The 20,355-nt window shown below is 43.7% G+C and overlaps 1 protein-coding gene across 1 annotated transcript in view; it reads left to right on the top strand.

The window, feature by feature from the left end:
* LOC126272338 (venom dipeptidyl peptidase 4-like) overlaps positions 1-20,355 on the top strand; it is a 281,131-nt gene that overhangs the window by 244,714 nt on the left and 16,062 nt on the right. Inside the window, exons 13-14 of the mRNA XM_049975126.1 lie at positions 8,689-8,883; positions 10,500-10,660. Coding sequence (XP_049831083.1) covers positions 8,689-8,883; positions 10,500-10,660 — 356 coding nt within the window. The remainder of the gene's footprint in view (positions 1-8,688; positions 8,884-10,499; positions 10,661-20,355) is intronic.

Raw genomic sequence — 20,355 nt, 5'->3', positions numbered from 1 at the left:
ACGATGTCTCCTGAACCGATCTCGGGTCTGTAAATTTGCCAAAGTCGTCATCGGAAAGGTCAATTAGATTACAAAATTACTCACTCGGTGTAGATCACAATGTAATATACTGTTTGGGTATTGTGTGTTGTTAGCTCCAAATTGTTCAAATGGCTCTGAGCACTATAGGACTTAACACCTGAGGTCATCAGTCCCCTAGAACTTAGAACTACTTAAACCTAACTAACCTAAGGACATCACACACATACATGCCCGAGGCAGGATTCGAACCTCCGACCGTAGCGGGGTTTCAGACTGAAGTGTCTAGAACCGCTCAGCTACCACGGCCGGCTGTCAGCTCCAGTCAGCACGATGTTACATTTTAGAAGTGCAGCTATCAGATAGTCAGATGTACTCTTGAGAGCCACGTGACGTGGCAGGTGGCGGAGCATTACCCAGTAGTAAAGGGCAGGTTTGCATGTGACGCAACAGCCGACAGCGTCATTCTGTCGCGGCTGTCTGTAGCGTGTACTTTGATGTATGTGGAAAACATGTGTAGTTGATTCTCATCTGCATTTTGGTATGGTGGAGTTACATAGCCAATTTGGAAAGGGAAACACTGCGAGTTTTACGTTAACGTTCGAGCTACAGTGATAGCTTTTAGAGGGTATAAATTTATCTATTTGGTGTTATAAACAGAAATACTGGCCCACTGTGGCGCGTACCACATCACTGCCAGTTAGTGTGTGTGTGTGTGTGTGTGTGTGTGTGTGTGTGTGTGTGTGTGTGTGTGTGTGTGTGTGTGTGTGTGTGTGTTGGGGCTTATGGGCGCTCAACATCGAGGTCATCAGCGTTCTGACACACATTAGAATAAACGAATGTGGACAGACTGAAGAAAACTGAAAAACACACTCAAAGAAAGCAGGAAAAGAAGGAAAATTCTACATAAGAAAGAAAAACCGAAGGAAAGGGAAAACGTAGCAATAAGAATGCCACACAAAATTGTCATTGGCTGACCACTTACATAAAATATGGGCGAGCTTGTCACACAGTGAGCAAATTAAAATCCTCTCCCTAAAATCTTTGTAAAAACATTTGACATGGCACAGAACTTTAAAACTTTAACCACATTCGTTCGAGTGTTGCCTAAAAGAGATGGCAGGTCCGCCGACAAGTCAGCCGCGGCCCGCTGGTCAGAAAATAAAACACAATCCAATAAAACGTGGCGCACAGTGACCTGGATGCCGCAAGCACCACAAATTGGAGGGTCCTCCCGCCGAAGCAGGAAGCCATGCGTCATAGGGCTGTGGCCTATTCGAAGCCGAGTGAGGAGAATCTCGTCCCGTCGATGGGGCTGAAAGGAAGTACACCACACACGCGTTGTGGGCTTGACTATACGGAGCTTGTTGTCAGTCACTTCCAGCCACTCATCCTCCCACCGACGCATGACCCGTGAGCTCAACAGCGAGGTGAGTGCGTGCAGGGGGATAACACACTGAGATACTTGTGGGGCGAGAAACGCCTCCTTGGCTGCGAGATCTGCCCTTTCATTCCCAGCAATGTCGACATGCCCCGGAACCCAGCAGAAAGTTACAACCTTCCCCAGTCGCTGTAGTCGGAGGAGGGCATCCTGGATGGTCTGGACGATTTTATCTGTCGGATACAAACGGTGCAATGAGTGAAGGGCACTGAGTGAATCGGAACAAACAAGAAATTTAGGAGAGCAAGAATGTCTCATCTGCTCCAGAGCCCGCAAGACCGCAGACAAATCTGCATCAAAGACAGTAAAAGTCTGAGGCAGTCGGACCTTGACACGATCCGGAAAAACAACTGAGCAACCAACGGAATCCCCTTGTTTCGACCCATCCGTAAAAACAGCTACATAGTCGTGGCGCTCAGATAAAATGGCAGAAAATGCTGCATTAAAAACGGTGGCAGCAGAGAAGGCAGTGACTGGATCGTGTGCGTGGGAAATAGAGTGTGCGCTGGCAACACTGCAAAGTATTCTTTTGCGTAGACCGCAGAGTACACCTGCCTTCTTTCATGCACATTGCTACAGTACTAGCTTTGTACAACAGGGTGTTTCTATCGAGGCCAAAACCGGAGCAGATGTGGAAGAGGTATTTACATAATTATAAACGCTGAATTTCAGTATTATTCTGTAAACTGTCAGTTTATTTATACAGCAAAATCAATTGGGATAGATCAAAAGGCAAAGATCGTCAAGGAAACACAGAGGCAATATCAATAGTGCAATGTATAGGAGAAGTGAACAAAGAATTTAGAATACAGAGGAGTGCGTCAAGGCAATACGTTTTACCGTTTGGAGTCAACTGTGCCCTTGACAAAAATTGTAAGAGAAAACAGCAGGTGCACCAACTCACAGAAAAGCACCTAAACGCATAGAAAAGCACCTAAACGCATAGATGTAGAATTGGATTGTCTAGCCTTTACAGATAACAAAGCACTTATGCCCAAAAGCAATTCGAAGTATTGCAAGAACAAGCAGAGAAATTTAGCCCACTAATTGCATTCGAGAAGAATGAAATTGATAACTTGCTAAATGAGCTCAAAATTGGCATAACAACGTGTTCCGTGTTACAGAATTTAAATACTCAAGTATATTGATTATCGTAAGTTACAACGAAGACCTCACAAACCACAAACTACGTTTCCGTTAGCAAAAATTATATTCAAACCCAAAATGCCTTTTCCGAAACTGCAGAAATTCCTCACAACAGTTCACAAACAACTAGCATTAAAGGAACGTATGGGCCTGCATGAAACATTAAAAGCGCAATTATAAGTAAAGGAGCCTAAAATTGTTGTAAGAGTCTTCGGATCAAGAACTAAAAATCCATTGCAGAAATCTACAGGCAAATTCTTCTAATCACGTTCATAACGCGTGTGCGGATAATCTAAATAATGGGACTCACAGTAAGAATCGACCGAAACAGACTAACACATCATTTTTCCACATTTTTGAAAAATGTATAGGACCGAAAGAAGGAACGAACAACAGACGTGTGTGGAGTAACGGGAACAGTTAGCCTCGTGCATGAAAAAATTTCGGACTAAAGGAGAGGGGGCAACCAGCGTTTCCGCGTAGTCCATTCAGTGGCCCATTCACGAGAATGGTAGCAGTTATGTCAATGAAACCGACGGGTCCAGACGCCGGCCTTGACCCGGTGAGAGATGTGGCGTGTGACGTCATTCGTACGCCGACCGTGACGAAACAGAAAACTGGCTATATTTACACTGAGTTGACAAAACTCATGGGCTAGCGGTATGCACACATACAGATGAAGGCAAGTACAGAGTACACAAGGTATGAAGAGACAGTGCGTTGGTGGAGCTACACGTCTTCTCACCGCATCCCTGACATGCTTTACAAGTGACAAATTGTGGGACCGGACGGACTAGTCAGGAATTCGCGCATACGTCAAGACGTTTGTTGTATGAACTGCAGTGTTGGTTCTCCCTGGCATATGCCATTTGGTACCCCCGTCAGTAAGAGTCTGAGAAAGGTTTCCCATTCCTGCCAGATACTGGCGAGCAATTAGCCTCCCTTCAACAGTTACCAAATAAGGTGAGTTTCTATTTACAATTTTTCCCCATATCAGAAATTTGAGAGATACAGATATAGAGAACCGCTGTTTCCTTGGACCTCCACAGTATCGCCTACGACCACAGACATCGATCTGATCGACACAAACAGAAGTGCTATCGTCGCTGACTACCATAGATTACCACTCAATGTCCCAGTTGATTCGGGATCTACGCCACACGAGTATCTGAGGACTAGTGTCAGCAGTAAACAATGCATGGCAACTCGAGATAACAACCAACCTTAGACTAATCTGTTCCCTACGATTCTTGATCGTACTCTGCGTGTAACCTCTGCCCAGATTCCAGCTGTTGCCGTCTACCTATTTGATAGTCACTCAAACAATCCTAAAATATTCTCGGTGTTTATTCCTTCTTAAAGGACCTATGTCGATTCTCCTTGCCACGTGGTTGTCCTGAGTCTATCGCGTCACCACTTACTCTGCAGTCATTCAGACACAGCTAACGGTCTACACTATCTGACGAGCTATAGTGCTAGCGTATGCCTCCTGCTAGTAATCAGACATTGCTGAAAGTCCGAAGTCCAGCGATGAGTTCCATGAACAGGTCTTGAGAATGATGTTTTTTGAATCGCCACCTGAAAAGTTCCGGTGCCATTAGACTCACCAGCTAGCCATCATGTACTCATGTCACCCTTCATATGGAGGAATGTCGTTTTTTTTTGTACTGATAACGCTGAAAGTAAGCTCACGTCAGAATTAAATTTTAATAACATAACCCAAGGACATGGTAATATTACAGGATCAGTGTTTTAACATTCGGTCAAGTTGTTACTGGTGTAGCACTATCCATTTCCGTCAATGCACCGGGTGGTTATAATTAATTGATGGCGTTCAGAACGCTGCAGCACAGACTGCATACATCGCAGGGTGCTGAAACACCATAGGTATGTCCATTTATGGATGCACTCGCGGATTAATGAACAAATCTACCATGTTATATTTTCCCTGAGATATTTAAGTCTCTTCTTTATCTGCGATAATCATTGAAGAAGAAGAAATTGATTAAAATTTGTGCCACGGCTGGAACTCTAACCCGGGTCTTCTTGCTTGCTAGGCAAAAATGCTACTACTAAAGGTCTCAGGGAAAAGTATAATTATAAGAGCTATAAGATCACATATGGTACAGGACTTCCCCATTACGTCCAACGCTGAGGTTCTATTCCAGTGCCAGACAGCCCTGGCAGTGGTGACAATGTAAGGGAAAATAAAAGATATGAAGTTTTTGTTGAGGAGCGCACTCAACTTGGGTAGTTTGTGCAGCACTATGAACCATAGTGCTGTGGTGGCGTAATGGTTAGCATTTCTGCCTGGTGAGCAAGAAGACCCGGGTTAGAGTCCTGGCCGCAGCACAAATTTTAATCCATTTCTTCTGCTTCAATCATTATCGCATGTCTACGATGGTTTAGTGCCACGGCTGCAACTCTAACCCGGGTCTTCTTGCTTGCTAGGAAAAAATGCTACTACTAAAGGTCTCAGGGAAAAGTATAATTATAAGAGCTATAAGATCACATATGGTACAGGACTTCCCCATTACGTCCAACGCTGAGGTTCTATTCCAGTGCCAGACAGCCCTGGCAGTGGTGACAATGTAAGGGAAAATAAAAGATATGAAGTTTTTGTTGAGGAGCGCACTCAACTTGGGTAGTTTGTGCAGCACTATGAACCATAGTGCTGTGGTGGCGTAATGGTTAGCATTTCTGCCTGGTGAGCAAGAAGACCCGGGTTAGAGTCCTGGCCGCAGCACAAATTTTAATCCATTTCTTCTGCTTCAATCATTATCGCATGTCTACGATGGTTTAGTGCCACGGCTGCAACTCTAACCCGGGTCTTCTTGCTTGCTAGGAAAAAATGCTACTACTAAAGGTCTCAGGGAAAAGTATAATTATAAGAGCTATAAGATCACATATGGTACAGGACTTCCCCATTACGTCCAACGCTGAGGTTCTATTCCAGTGCCAGACAGCCCTGGCAGTGGTGACAATGTAAGGGAAAATAAAAGATATGAAGTTTTTGTTGAGGAGCGCACTCAACTTGGGTAGTTTGTGCAGCACTATGAACCATAGTGCTGTGGTGGCGTAATGGTTAGCATTTCTGCCTGGTGAGCAAGAAGACCCGGGTTAGAGTCCTGGCCGCAGCACAAATTTTAATCCATTTCTTCTGCTTCAATCATTATCGCATGTCTACGATGGTTTAGCGTTCTGTGATGTATACCGTCCTCACTGCAGCACGTGAAACACCGTCAGTTTAACTATAACCACCTAGCATCTGACATTAAATTTTTTGATGTTTGTGCTACAAACTCTGAAACTTTGCCATCTGCAGAACTTCGATCTCAAAACTACCATTGTCACAATTTCAGTGAGAAGGTCCATTTCACCTGTGGAGCGGCCATCAGTTTACCAAAAGGCTATACAAAAGCGCTTCATCTCATAAACACGATCTCTTACATCACAGTCAACAGATCTATTGTTTGCACAGACTAAGTTGACATTCGACACCATGGCTGAAGGGCGGGACCATAATGGCATTCCCATTTACTCAGTCCTATCAGCTAACTCACTGGGTGTCAATTTAGTTTATATGAATAGTGTGGTCTGTCTGTTGGTGGCTGCAGCGTCGGAGTCGTCTCGTCGGACACAACAGTCAGTCGTGGATATTGGTTCATCCATCAGAGAACTGCCTGCACCTTTGTCTGAACATACTGTTCTTCATAATGCCTTGTCCATTCCATGTGTCTCACTTGGCGATGGATCTCTGCTGGAGACTGCTTCTGAGCGTGCAAATATCGGGTAACTGCACGAACGTCGTAACCGCCGGAAGCCAATACCAGAGCAGTCAGTCCATCCTAGCACTGCGTGGTAACCACTACCATCACAAGACCGAAACTACACTGCATTATTCCCACATACCTTCTTCTCTACTCCTCCACATGCACATTCCTGTCAGACTACTCATGCCATTTCTTTTTTGGATGCGTATCGTATACTCGTTAGTCAATATCATTGATGTACACCTTACTGTTTTTGTAGCACAATGAATGCCCCATAAAGTTTCGGATGTGCAGCCACGTATATTCCGCTTCTTTTTCTTCTTCTTCTTCTTCTTCTTCTTCTAATATTCCGGCTGTACATCGTTTAACCTCCTAAAAGTGAACCGAAAGATTGATGTTGAAGCACTGGTGCTTCTGTATCTATGGTCGCATGCGTAGTGGCGCGGTCTGATAATTTCAACGCCGGAGTGAGTGGCGGAACGTTGGTTTTTCGACTCATTTTCAAGGTGTCTTAAGGATATATAGCCGAAATATTAGAGAATTTTAAATGGCTGTACACTCGAAATTTTATGGAGCAGGTTACAGAGAGGGAACCAGTACAGTATATCATACAATAATTTTTATGAAAAATACAGATATTAAACATTGCACGGTATTGTGTGTGTGTGTGTGTGTGTGTGTGTGTGTGTGTGTGTGTGTGTGTGTGTGTGTGTGTGTGTGTGAGAGAGAGAGAGAGAGAGAGAGAGAGAGAGAGAGAGAGAGAGAGAGAGAAAATAAGTCTAGTCGTTAGGGTACTTTTGAGCATGGTTCCTGGATTGTGGCATATGAGGCATTACAAAGCACAACTGGGCTAGTTCAGACAGACTGGACTTTTTAAAAATCTGATGCCTGTACCATCTTTCAGCTTTACATTTTATGCTATCACCATCTTGAGTCTTATTTCCTTTCATCGACATTCTACATTTTTCGACTTTTGGAACGGCGACTAGTGACAGCTGAGACGCCCGCTAAACCCGATGGGCAGAACAGGTAGTAGGGTTGTGGAAAGGGGCAAGGGTTGAGGTCACTTTTTGCTTCTAATTGTCATTTACTGTAATTTAAAAACCTTTACAACGAAAGCGGCACTTAGCCGAAGCTTTACCGAATGCAACTCTTTCACGGCTGAAGGCCTCCAAGAAGAAATCTTAACATGATAAAAATCGAATTAAGATCGCAATAAAATAATTTTAAAAAACTTACTCAAAGCGCAATACAAATGGCTGAGGGCCAAAATTAAATTCCAAAATTTTAGAATATATTACCATAGACTTTTAAAGTCAGAAGGTGAGCATGTTTAAGAATAACAAATCTTAAAAATCAACAAGATAAAAATCCAATTAAGATAGATATAAAATAATTTAATGAAGCAACATATGCAACGAGCAATGCCAATGGCTGAAGGCCACAATTAAAATTCAAAATTTTAAAATATATCACCATAATCTTTAAGGGCAGAAGACCGCAGTGTTTAAGCTTGAAAGATAAATTTAAAAATCAATTTGCAAAATTTTAAGAAACAAAACAAATAACCATAATAATAACATTTAAAATCGCTGACAACAGATAATTAAACACCGGTGGCACTCAGAAGGCCTAAAGGGAGATCGGTCTGCCCTCCTTCACTTAGGTGAGACAGGTGGTGAGCACAACCATACTTGATTTGTCGGAACCCAACCAGGGGACTGCCACGGACCGACCGACTTTTAGTCCCAGAGTATAACTTATCCCTTGTTTCACCTCTGGAAATGTATCAGACTGCACTGTGTATGTTTTGAAATCCGTGTTAAACTGTAAGTCACGCTATAACCAGAAAGATATGTCAATTGTAAGATCACAGCAAAATGAAGTGACGCTCTTCCAACGCGACCATGTCTAGGAAAGCATTTTCGTGTTAGAAACGAATCCTAAGGTGCATGGATGGCTTATCTTTTGCCTTGTGAATTCAAATTATGGAACTGATTACCTTCAGTATACTCACACAGGATGACTCAATTTTTTGTTTCTCAAGGGCTGTTAAGAAAGAGTTTTGTTGAAGCTGAGGCAAAGCTTTTTCAAAATAAATGAATCACAGGCGAAATTGTAATTCACATTATTTGCTCTGTCCTGTAATTTGTTTTATCACTTGTAGGTGACCCTTCATAGACAGACATGCCAGGAACTGCTGAGACCAAGTATCAGCACTTAGCATAAACACTGTTACTACTGTGACAAATTTTCCTCCCATCGTCTTAGATGATAAATGCACTGTTACCTATGGTGGTGCCCTTCCAGGTACGCCGGTCCAGGATCACAGCAGATCAGCGACTCTTTTACGATTGGCTTCCAGCATTACATGGTAACCTATCGGCGCTACATATACATCTACATAGACGGGCGCGGATCCAACTGCAAGGGCGACCACATGCTCTTCTCCGTCAACCGCCATCTCGGCGACCTAGAAATCCAGGACCAGATCAACGTCACCAGGTGAGACCCTACTGCCGTGCAAACTAGGGAACGAGGACTAGATGAGCGTCATAAGGTGAATATCACTGCTGTGCAACCTGGACGTCCAGGACCAGATCAGTGTCATCAGACCTTGCACCTGGCAACCTAGGTATCCACGACTAGATCACTGTTACCAGGTGAGGCAACAGTATCTGCAGGCCAGGTATCCGAACCAGGTGAGGCCTAACTATTTCATGATTTCAGGATTCACGACCAGGTGAGGATCATCAGGTGAGCTTTCACTGCTCTGCGGCCTAGAGATCCAGCACCGCATCAGCTTCACCATATGGATCACATTGCTCCACAGCCTGGGGTCCAGACTAGATGAGTATTATAAGGCAATGTCCCACTGCTGTGCAACTTAGTGATCCAGAACCGAATGAACATCATCGGACAAGGCTTCGCTGCCTGCAGTGGCATGTAGGACAAGATCAACGTTACCAGGTGAGTACCTAATGCCCTGTAACGTAAAAATCCTGGCCGAGCGCTACAAGAGGTGGCCCCACTGCCAACAGCCTAGGGATCCAGGGCCAGCTCAATGTCATCAGGTGAGATCCCTCTGAACATGACTACTACCCGTACTGCTCTCTCTCAGCCTCACAGTTGTACAAATTTCTTGCCTCATTTTTCCTCAATTTAGTTTTATAGTAAAAAAGAGATTGTCGTCGGTGATTCAGAGATGGATGTAGAGTTTTTGTAAGCAGCATTTTTAGGAACCGTGAAGCATGATCTTGGTATGTGTAACGCCCATTTCTACCATCTTCCGGGAACAGCACCTTCTGTGATGATACGAGTCGCCATTACTTTTCGTTCACATAATTTCGACAGCAGGTGTTTAATTTCTATCATGTTAACGCTGGTGGGTGTGTTGTACCTTCGAGGTCTCTGTGCCATTATATTTCAAAAAGGTAACTCCAGACTGCATGTTGCCCAACCTGTCCTGTCCTGATCTGTGTTGCTACAGAGGGTGGAAGACTTCTGCCCCAGTTAGCATGGTCTTCATATCTCTCACCATTGGGAAACATTTGGCCATACGGTAGCAGATTCTAGGAGACCTGTACACCACTACTCGCTGCCCTTTCCATCTGGCATAGCTCAAGTATCATGGAATAGCGTACCCACATCTTTCAACCAAGATACTAAACTTTGCTCCTTGATAACGTCGCAGAACGTTGAACTGCACTTCTGACAAGCCATGGTCCTGGCGCTATCGTATTGGGACAGGTGCAGATAAACGTTTCTCCTCCTTACAAGAAGTTTCACTCAGTCGTCTCACAAACAAGCAACATTTAAGTGCGAATTCTGAATGAACAACTCGCTATGTAACCTTTGCTGCTTTGCGAAATTAGATGGCGTTACTACAACCTAGTTCGTGCAGATGCTCTGAAAATGTAATTACTTGCATATCCAGGCATGCCAATTAGAAGTCTGTCTTACGTATCCTTCATGTTGTTGCAGTTTTAATCACCATAGTGTAATTCTGTTTACACTTAATTATGTCAAAATAGTCGCAACACTACCTACTCTTTTCGTACCCATGTACATTCGTGTGTGTGGGAGAGAAGCTCTGATTCCAAGTGTGCTCTCATCCGCAGGCAACTGAAGCAGAAGTACCCATACATTGACGGATCACGCACAGCTATCTGGGGCTGGAGCTACGGCGGCTACGCCACTGCCATGACGCTGGCGAAGGACAACGACAGTGTCTTCAGGTGCGGCGTCTCCGTAGCCCCGGTCAGCAGCTGGATATACTATGGTGAGTCCAGAACTGGTAAAACAGTTTCTCTCAACGGGGAAGAAACATTACGAATGTTTATATGACAATTAATACTAGCTTAGAGCAATAAAAAAGCTGTCCTTCCCACAGCAAGATTCGGGCGAGAAAAAAGAAAGCGAGCTTCATTGTCATCGTTAAATTAATTTGCAACGAAGAGAAAGAGACAGATACCAGTACCAAACTTCAGCCTTCACTAGCATGGTTATCTACAAACCCTCTACGCTGAAAACAGCTGTAAAACAAACCAACAAACACACACACACACACACACACACACACACACACACACACACACACACACACAGAGAGAGAGAGAGAGAGAGAGAGAGAGAGAGAGAGAGAGAGAACGCTTTACGGTGAATCTCTGCATGGCACGAAACGTGTGACAAGCGGCATTTGCTTGGGTGGACTCCAACCACGCAATGCAAACACGAAATTGCAAATACCTGCTGAAACACCGGAGAAAATATGCTCGGCGAGTCATCTTGGATACCCGTGCTTCCATTTTTGAAATGCTGGCGCTCACCCTTAGGCATATTGAAGTCTAAAGTGAATTTCAGCACCCGGCCGGAGTGGCCGTGCGGTTCTAGGCACTACAGTCTGGAGTTGCGAGACCACTACGGTCGCAGGTTCGAATCCTGCCTCGGGCATGGATGTGTATGATGTCCCTAGGTTAGTTAGGTTTAAGTAGTTCTAAGTTCTAGGGGACTGATGACCTCAGAAGTTGAGTCCCATAGTGCTCAGAGCCATTTTTGAATTTCAGCAACACGCAGCACATTTTCTCTCTTTAACAAGGAATCCTCAGACACGCACTTACTTTACTTTACTTACTTTCCGTGGCCAGGAGAGAACTCCTGAACTTTGTTCCTCCACTATTCTGTAACCTTAATGGCCTCGGCATTGCACAAAAACAGGTCTTCTTCTGTGCAAACTAATTTATCCGTGGGCAGCAAATGTTCAATCGTCTGTGGTTCGCAACATTCACGACGGTCGTCTTCAGAGTAGAAGCCACTTAACCATGTTTAGATTGCATTTTGTTCTTAAACTATCAGTAGCCTGCATGCGCTATACTGTATTTTCTGTCCTTGCGTTGTTTCCTCTTCGAGGTGCAGGTTTGTACACTCACATTCAGAAAAAAGAACACCTTTGATACGTGGTACTTACTGGTATTAAGGAAAACATGGAAGGGAGGACATACCAATATAAGTTTTTCACACAACCTGTTTATTTAACAATATATAACCATAATATTTTCTTTAATAAAATGAACTAGTTTGCAAAATTATTTTTACCTTTACCCTTAAGTTGAATTATCTTCTGCAAAACAAATTTGAAGTGCTGTATTGCAACACAGCAAACAATATGACTATGGTTACAAGACGGCCGTACCTTCAGCCCACCCGTTATTGGGTGAAACAGCGGTGTTTACTACCGTGCTGGACACAGCCTGTCCTATTAAATGCCCTTCTGCAACACATGAAAACTATGTAAGCACCATTGACGACTAGAGTGATTCAGTTACTCAAAAAAGATGATGTATCTTTTAATTTGAAAGCTGTACGTCGAAAGGTTCGGGGTTGAGATGCGCACCTGTGCTTAAAGGTTAAAAAGATTAGGAAATAATGTGACAATGATAAAACTTACTTCAAGGCAACGAACCTCTTAATTTCAATTGGCAACCAAGGTGCGACTGGATCCCAACCCGTTCCTTCTGACAATTTTATTTTGACTAAAGCCCTGGTGATAGTTGGCTGTTCATATTATCAAAGTTAAACTGATTGTCAGTCATTAAGATCGCTCTGAAGGAAGTTCTTAAAACATTACTTGTGAACACTTCACAAGAGGACTCACTCGGCGGAACCACAAGATCCAGCTAAAATACACCAATAATGATCAGGTCTTTCAAACACAGCAACGAAAAACTTAGTACAAAAAGTGGTTCAGATTATAACTAATGACTGGGAAATGCAGTTACAATCCAAGTATTGAACCGATTGCCGAGCAGTCTAAGGCGCTGAAGTCATGGACTGTGCGGCTGGTCCTAGCGGAGGTTCGAGTCCTCCCTCGGGCATGGGTGTGTGTGTTTGTCCTTAGGATAATTTAGGTTAAGTAATGTGTAAGCTTAGGGACTGATGACCTTAGCAGTTAAGTCCCATAAGATTTCACATTCGAACATTTCTTTTGAACCGGTTAACATCTAAATCTAACCACAAGGTCTTTTGTTTGACGGCAACCTGTGCCTTAGTACAACTGGCCCGGGTATAGTTACGACCAGCAGCTCATTCATTAGCACATTAACCTTCGGGTACAAAACAGAAAGGAAAGGGAATATAATGGCGGGACAAATTTGCAAACAACAACTAGTGTCTTACTACAATACTACGACCTATATTTACTACCAAAGAGCCGACCGAGTAAAACTCTGAGGGTCGGGTACAAACCAGAAAATAGTGAGGGCAGGTAGACAACGACACAAATCACCACGAGGAGTACAGAATGTTACTCCCCTTTATCAGCAAGCAGTTCCATGGATACGCGGTCCGTCGTATCGTTATTGAGTGGTGCCGATGAAAACCAGGCAGAAGAGGGCACCCAGGCCACGAGCGGTCGTCCGACACGAATGTTGCCAACCAACAGACGGGGTGTCGGCCTGCTGGTTGTAGTCGACGCTGACCCCGGTGAAGTACTCCGGTATCTTCGTTCTGTGCAGGCCCCCCTTGCGCAGCTCGTGGCTTCGGCCGCTCGGACCTCGTGACCACTTCTTGTCGCGACGCTACAGCTAGCCCAACACTTCGTACCTCCCTCTCGGGCCAGCGAAAAGCAAAGACCGTCTAAGGTCACAGTCCACAGATATTAACTCTTCCTCACAATGGGGCCGCAAGAGGTATAGTCGATAAGACACCTGCTAACTCAATGTCGCCAAGGCTCAACCTTGAAAGACCAGAGAGAGGACGTTTATATTGACAGGACATGTACATTAGCAAGATCTACAGAAATGATTAGCATTTCAGCCACCTCGGCTTAGCATAGCTTCTGTTGCCTAGTAGGTAGAGGGTCTGTAATGGGCCCTGATAATTTGTTCCGTGCGTGATGGCATCGACGCGTTGTTGTTGTTGTTGTGGTCTTCAGTCCTGAGACTGGTTTGATGCAGCTCTCCATGCTACTCTATCCTGTGCAAGCTTCTTCATCTCCCAGTACCTACTACAACCTACATCCTTCTGAATCTGCTTAGTGTACTCATCTCTCGGTCTCCCTCTACGATTTTTACCCTCCACACTGCCCTCCAATGCTAAATTTGTGATCCCTTGATCCCTCAAAACATGTCCTACCAACCGATCCCTTCTTCTAGTCAAGTTGTGCCACAAACTTCTCTTCTCCCCAATCCTATTCAATACCTCCTCATTACTTACGTGATCTATCCACCTTATCTTCAGTATTCTTCTGTAGCACCACATTTCGAAAGCTTCTATTCTCTTCTTGTCCAAACTAGTTATCGTCCATGTTTCACTTCCATACATGGCTACACTCCAAACAAATATTTTCAGAAATGACTTCCTGACACTTAAATCTATATTCGATGTTAACAAATTTCTCTTCTTCAGAAACGCTTTCCTTGCCATTGCCAGTCTACATTTTATATCCTCTCTACTTCGACCATCATCAGTTATTTTACTTCCTAAATAGCAAAACTCCTTTACTACTTTAAGTGTCTCATTTCCTAATCTAATTCCCTCAGCATCACCCGATTTAATTGGACTACATTCCATTATCCTCGTTTTGCTTTTGTTGATGTTCATCTTATATCCTCCTTTCAAGACACTGTCCATTCCGTTCAACTGCTCTTCCAAGTCCTTTGCCGTCTCTGACAGAATTACAATGTCATCGGCGAACCTCAAAGATTTTATTTCTTCTCCATGAATTTTAATACCTACTCCAAATTTTTCTTTTGTTTCCTTTACTGCTTGCTCAATATACAGATTGAATAACATCGGTGAGAGGCTACAACCCTGTCTCACTCCTTTCCCAACCACTGCTTCCCTTTCATGCCCCTCGACTCTTATGACTGCCATCTGGTTTCTGTACAAATTGTAAATAGCCTTTCGCTCCCTGTATTTTACCCCTGCCACCTTTAGAATTTGAAAAAGAGTATTCCAGTCAACATTGTCAAAAGCTTTCTCTAAGTCTACAAATGCTAGAAACGTAGGTTTGCCTTTTCTTAATCTTTCTTCTAAGATAAGTCGTAGGGTCAGTATTGCCTCACGTGTTCCAACATTTCGACGGAATCCAAACTGATCCTCCCCGAGGTCCGCATCTACCAGTTTTTCCATTCGTCTGTAAAGAATTCGCGTTAGTATTTTGCAGCTGTGACTTATTAAACTGATAGTTCGGTAATTTTCACATCTGTCAGCACCTGCTTTCTTTGGGATTGGAATTATTATATTCTTCTTGAAGTCTGAGGGTATTTGGCCTGTATCATACATCTTGCTCACCAGCTGGTAGAGTTTTGTCATGACTGGCTCTCCCAAGGCCGTCAGGAGTTCTAATGGAATGTTGTCTACTCCGGGAGCCTTGTTCCGACTCAGGTCTTTCAGTGCTCTGTCAAACTCTTCACGCAATATCGTATCACCCATTTCGTCTTCATCTACATCCTCTTCCATTTCCATAATATTGTCCTCAAGTACATCACCCTTGTATAAACCTTCTATATACTCCTTCCACCTTTCTGCCTTCCCTTCTTTGCTTAGAACTGGGTTGCCATCTGAGCTCTTGATATTCATACACGTGGTTCTCTTCTCTCCAAAGGTCTCTTTAATTTTCCTGTAGGCAGTATCTATCTTACCCCTAGTGAGATAAGCCTCTACATCCTTACATTTATCCTCTAGCCATCCCTGTTTAGCCGTTTTGCACTTCCTCTCGATCTCATTTTTGAGACGTTTGTATTCCTTTTTGCCTGCTTCATTTACTGCATTTTTATATTTTCTCCTTTCATCAATTAAATTCAATATTTCTTCTGTTACCCAAGGATTTCTAGCAGCCCTTGTCTTTTTACCTACTTTATCCTCTGCTGCCATCACTACTTCATCCCTCAGAGCTACCCATTCTTCTTCTACTGTATTTCTTTCCCCTATTCCTGTCAATTGTTCCCTTATGCTCTCCCTGAAACTCTGTACAACCTCTGGTTCTTTCAGTTTATCCAGGTCCCATCTCCTTAATTTCCCACATTTTTGCAGTTTCTTCAGTTTTAATCTACAGGTCATAACCAATAGATTGTGGTCAGAGTCCACATCTGCCCCTGGAAATGTCTTACAACTTAAAACCTGGTTCCTAAATCTCTGTCTTACCATTATATAATCTATCTGATACCTTTTAGTATCTCCAGGGTTCTTCCACGTATACAACCTTCTTTCATGATTCTTAAACCAAGTGTTACCTATGACTAAGTTGTGCTCTGTACAAAATTCTACTAGGCGGCTTCCTCTTTCATTTCTTAGCCCCAATCCATATTCACCTACTATGTTTCCTTCTCTCCCTTTTCCTACACTCGAATTCCAGTCACCCATTACTATTAAATTTTCGTCTCCCTTCACTATCTGAATAATTTCTTTTATTTCATCGTACATTTCTTCAATTTCTTCGTCATCTGCAGAGCTAGTTGGCATATAAACTTGTACTACTGTAGTAGGTGTGGGCTTCGTATCTATCTTGGCCACAATAATGCGTTCACTATGCTGTTTGTAGTAGCTTACCCGCATTCCTATTTTCCTATTCATTATTAAACCTACTCCTGCATTACCCCTATTTGATTTTGTGTTTATAACCCTGTAATCACCTGACCAGAAGTCTTGTTCCTCCTGCCACCGAACTTCACTAATTCCCACTATATCTAACTTTAACCTATCCATTTCCCTTTTTAAATTTTCTAACCTACCTGCCCGATTAAGGGATCTGACATTCCACGCTCCGATCCGTAGAACGCCAGTTTTCTTTCTCCTGATAACGACATCCTCCTGAGTAGTCCCCGCCCGGAGATCCGAATGGGGGACTATTTTACCTCCGGAATATTTTACCCAAGAGGATGCCATCATCATTTAATCATACAGTAAAGCTGCATGTCCTCGGGAAAAATTACGGCTGTAGTTTCCCCTTGCTTTCAGCCGTTCGCAGTACCAGCACAGCAACGCCGTTTTGGTTAATGTTGCAAGGCCAGATCAGTCAATCATCCAGACTGTTGCCCCTGCAACTACTGAAAAGGCTGCTGCCCCTCTTCAGGAACCACACGTTTGTCTGGCCTCTCAACAGATACCCCTCCGTTGTGGTTGCACCTACGGTACGGCCATCTGTATTGCTGAGGCACGCAAGCCTCCCCACCAACGGCAAGGTCCATGGTTCATGGGGGGGGCGCCGTGAATGGCGTCCTGCGGTATATCCATCTATGCTGCGTTCACCTACTTCCAAAGTACATATGTGGTGGTTGACATTGGGTCACAGTACTGCACCCGTAGTTTCAAAATATCACACACATTTTCAACTGGTAACAAGTCTGTTGATCTGGCGGGCCAGGGCAAAAGGCTGACATCCTGTGACACAAAGAAGGCACGTGTTCGTGGAGCGACATGGAGTCGTGCACTGTCATGTTGAAAAATGGCAACTAGGGTGATTCCATTCACTTTGACATGTTTTTCCTTTTCGATGAAAAAACATTGAAAGTGGTGGCGATACAGGCCTGTACCTTACCCTTTCCTAATTTTCACTGTAGGATCATTACGGCAACTTTCCTCATTATGAGGACTGGGGAAAATATTTAACTGCATATTATCGTGATCAAAGTATCTATCGCTAAGGGCGCACACATTTCAAAATAGCTATAGTCATTTCAGTGGCATTAGCAACTGTGTTACATGGGTTACACGTGGTATATCTCCAACTTCCTTGTACACAATTTTCATTCAGCATTTGAGTGTGCGCCAATTTGAAACTTTATGGCATATTAAAGCTGTGTGTGTCGGACTGGGAATCAAACCACAGATCTTAGGTTTTCGCACACAAATGCTCTACTGACTGAGCTATCCAGGCAAGATTCACAAACCGCGGAAACAGCTCTACTTCCACCTGTATCTCATCTCCTACTTCCCAAAGTTCACAGTATTTCTTCTGCGTACCTTGCGGGAGCATCACTCCTAGCACAAAAGATCTTTCACAGAAACGTCTCAGCCACAGCTTAAACCTAGGAGAATTGTTTTCAGACAGGACTTTCTCTGTGCAGCGGAGAAAGGCACCAGCGGAAGTAAAGCTCTGAATAGTGAGTCGTACTAGTACAGCTCAGCCGGGAGAGCATACGAGGTATGTGAGAAAACAGAACAATCTTTTGTCTACCAAAGTTTTTTTTTATTTTCAAACAACGATATTGTCGCCATCAAAGTAGATCCCTTTAGCAGGTATACACCGGCAGTGTTGTTGTTCACAGCGTTGGCAGCAGCGCTGAAAGGGTTTTATTGGTAGGGCCTTCAACATGTCGGTCATCTTGTTTTGAACGTTCTTGAGAGTCCAAAAATGACGTCCTTTTAAGACATTTTTCAGAAATGTTACAAGGAATCAGATGAGGTGAACAGTGGGGCTGTGGAACAACAAGAATGCCTTTTGAGGGGAAAATTTCCGTGATGGAATTGGCCGCCTGACTTGGGGCGTTGCGGTGATGTAGCACCCACTTCTCTCCAAAGTCCGGTCTCACTCGAATCACCCTTCACCCTAGCCTTCCAAGGGCACCTTTTGTCAAACACTTGGTTGACAGTTTGTCCTAACTCAAAAAATTCTTTATGCAGGATATACCTCCTGTCCAAAACGTAAATCAGCGTTGTTTTGGTATCTGATTTCCTCGTTGGAGCTTTTTTATATAACCGAGGAGATGTCAGCGTGCCACTTCTCACTTGTCACTTTGTCTTAGAACCCAGAATTTACCACCTGTGATCACATGACTGAGCCATTCGTGGTCATTGGCAATCCTCTCCATAATATCAACACACTCGATTCTTCCATTGTTCTTCTGCTCATTTGAGATTTTTCGGCATCATTTTGGTACAAACGATTCCCGTGTTGTAAACTTCGGTGATGATGTGATCTACAGTGAAGCTGCTCAACTGCTCTCCATCGTCCTCAGTGTTAAACGTCAATCTGATCTCACAAGAACACGCACACTTTCATCGTTTTCCGTCGGTTTCGAAGTTGGATGTCTCCATGAGCGGGTTACATCTTCAGACGTGTTCTCGGCCTCCCAAAAATGGTCCGTGCCAGCGAAAAGCTTGTGCTCTTGATAAGGCCTGTTTCAATTTCTCAAAGCACACACTCGCGGATCGTCCAAGTTTAACACAAAACTTTACTCTAAATTCCCCTGTTCCATTTACGTAACACGTTAAAAAAACACAATTTCATTGATGGCGCTGTCTAGAATCACGTGATGATAGTACGGAGCTGAAACTCGGACAGAGCACCTAGAAGCAAAGAACACAGCGGTCTAAACAAGTAGAACGACACAGCGTTGTCAGATCGTTCGCTGTTCACCTTTCTTGCACACCTCGTATGCCAGCGAAAGGCAAAGTTTTCCCGGTTCGCCACTAGGTCCGGACATTTCAGTTAAAATTAGGTATTTGTGCAGATGCTTAATAAACGTAAACATGATCCGTAGTAGGCTGTAATGTGATGTTTATTCAATCGTGCGACTAGGTAAAAATTTCCACTAAGCGTCATTGTTAAGCACATTTGTAACGTCTGTATTTCATGTCAGTTTCACTATTAATTACAAGCAAAAGGTAGCCATATTCCGTCACCGAGCGAGGTGGCGCAGTGGTTAGCACTCTGGACTCGCATTCAGGGGGGACGACGGTTCAAACTCGCGTCCGGCCATCCCGATTTAGGTTTTCGGTGATTTCCCTAAATCGCTTCAGGCAAATACCGGGAAGGTTTCTTTGAAAGCTCACGGCCGACATTCTTCCCCAGTCCAATGAGAACGATGACCTCGCTGTTTGGTGTCCTCCTCCAAATCAAACAACCAACTATATTCCGTCATTTTACGATAGGATCCACACTACAGTTGAAATGGTGTCAGTGTAGTGTGGATCTTTGCCTAGGATTAGGAATATGACTACTTTTTACCTGTAATTAAGAGTCATTTCAAAATGACGTGAAATATATATGTTACAAAAGTGCTTGACAGTGGTGCATAGTCGAAATTAACTAATCGCACGATTAAACAAACATCGTATTACAGCCTAGTACGGATCATGTTTGCGTTTATTACACATTTATGTTAGTTCGTTACTAATGTGCAACAATCAGAATTAGTTCATTTTGCAGATGATACCAGTATTGTAATCACTCCCAGTATACATACAGAAATGGAAGAAATGGTGAACAAAGTTCTCAAAAGTATCATTGATTGGTTTTCTGCCGGCCTCTGTGGCCGAACAGTTCTAGGCGCTACCGTCTAGAACCTCGCTACTGCTACAGTTGCAGGTTCGAATCCTGCCTCGGGCATGGATGTGTGTGATGTCTTTAGGTTAGTTAGGTTTAAGTAGTTCTAAGTTCTAGGGGGCTGATGACCTCAGAAGTTAAGTCCAATAGTGCTCAGAGCCATTTCAACTGGTTTTCTGCAAATGGTCTCACCATGAATTTCACAAAGA

The sequence above is a fragment of the Schistocerca gregaria genome, chromosome 5, assembly GCF_023897955.1.
Source record: "Schistocerca gregaria isolate iqSchGreg1 chromosome 5, iqSchGreg1.2, whole genome shotgun sequence".
Lineage (NCBI taxonomy): Eukaryota > Metazoa > Arthropoda > Insecta > Orthoptera > Acrididae > Schistocerca > Schistocerca gregaria.
The sequence above is the reverse complement of the archived record's forward strand: the minus strand, read 5'-3'. Positions and strand labels throughout refer to the sequence as shown.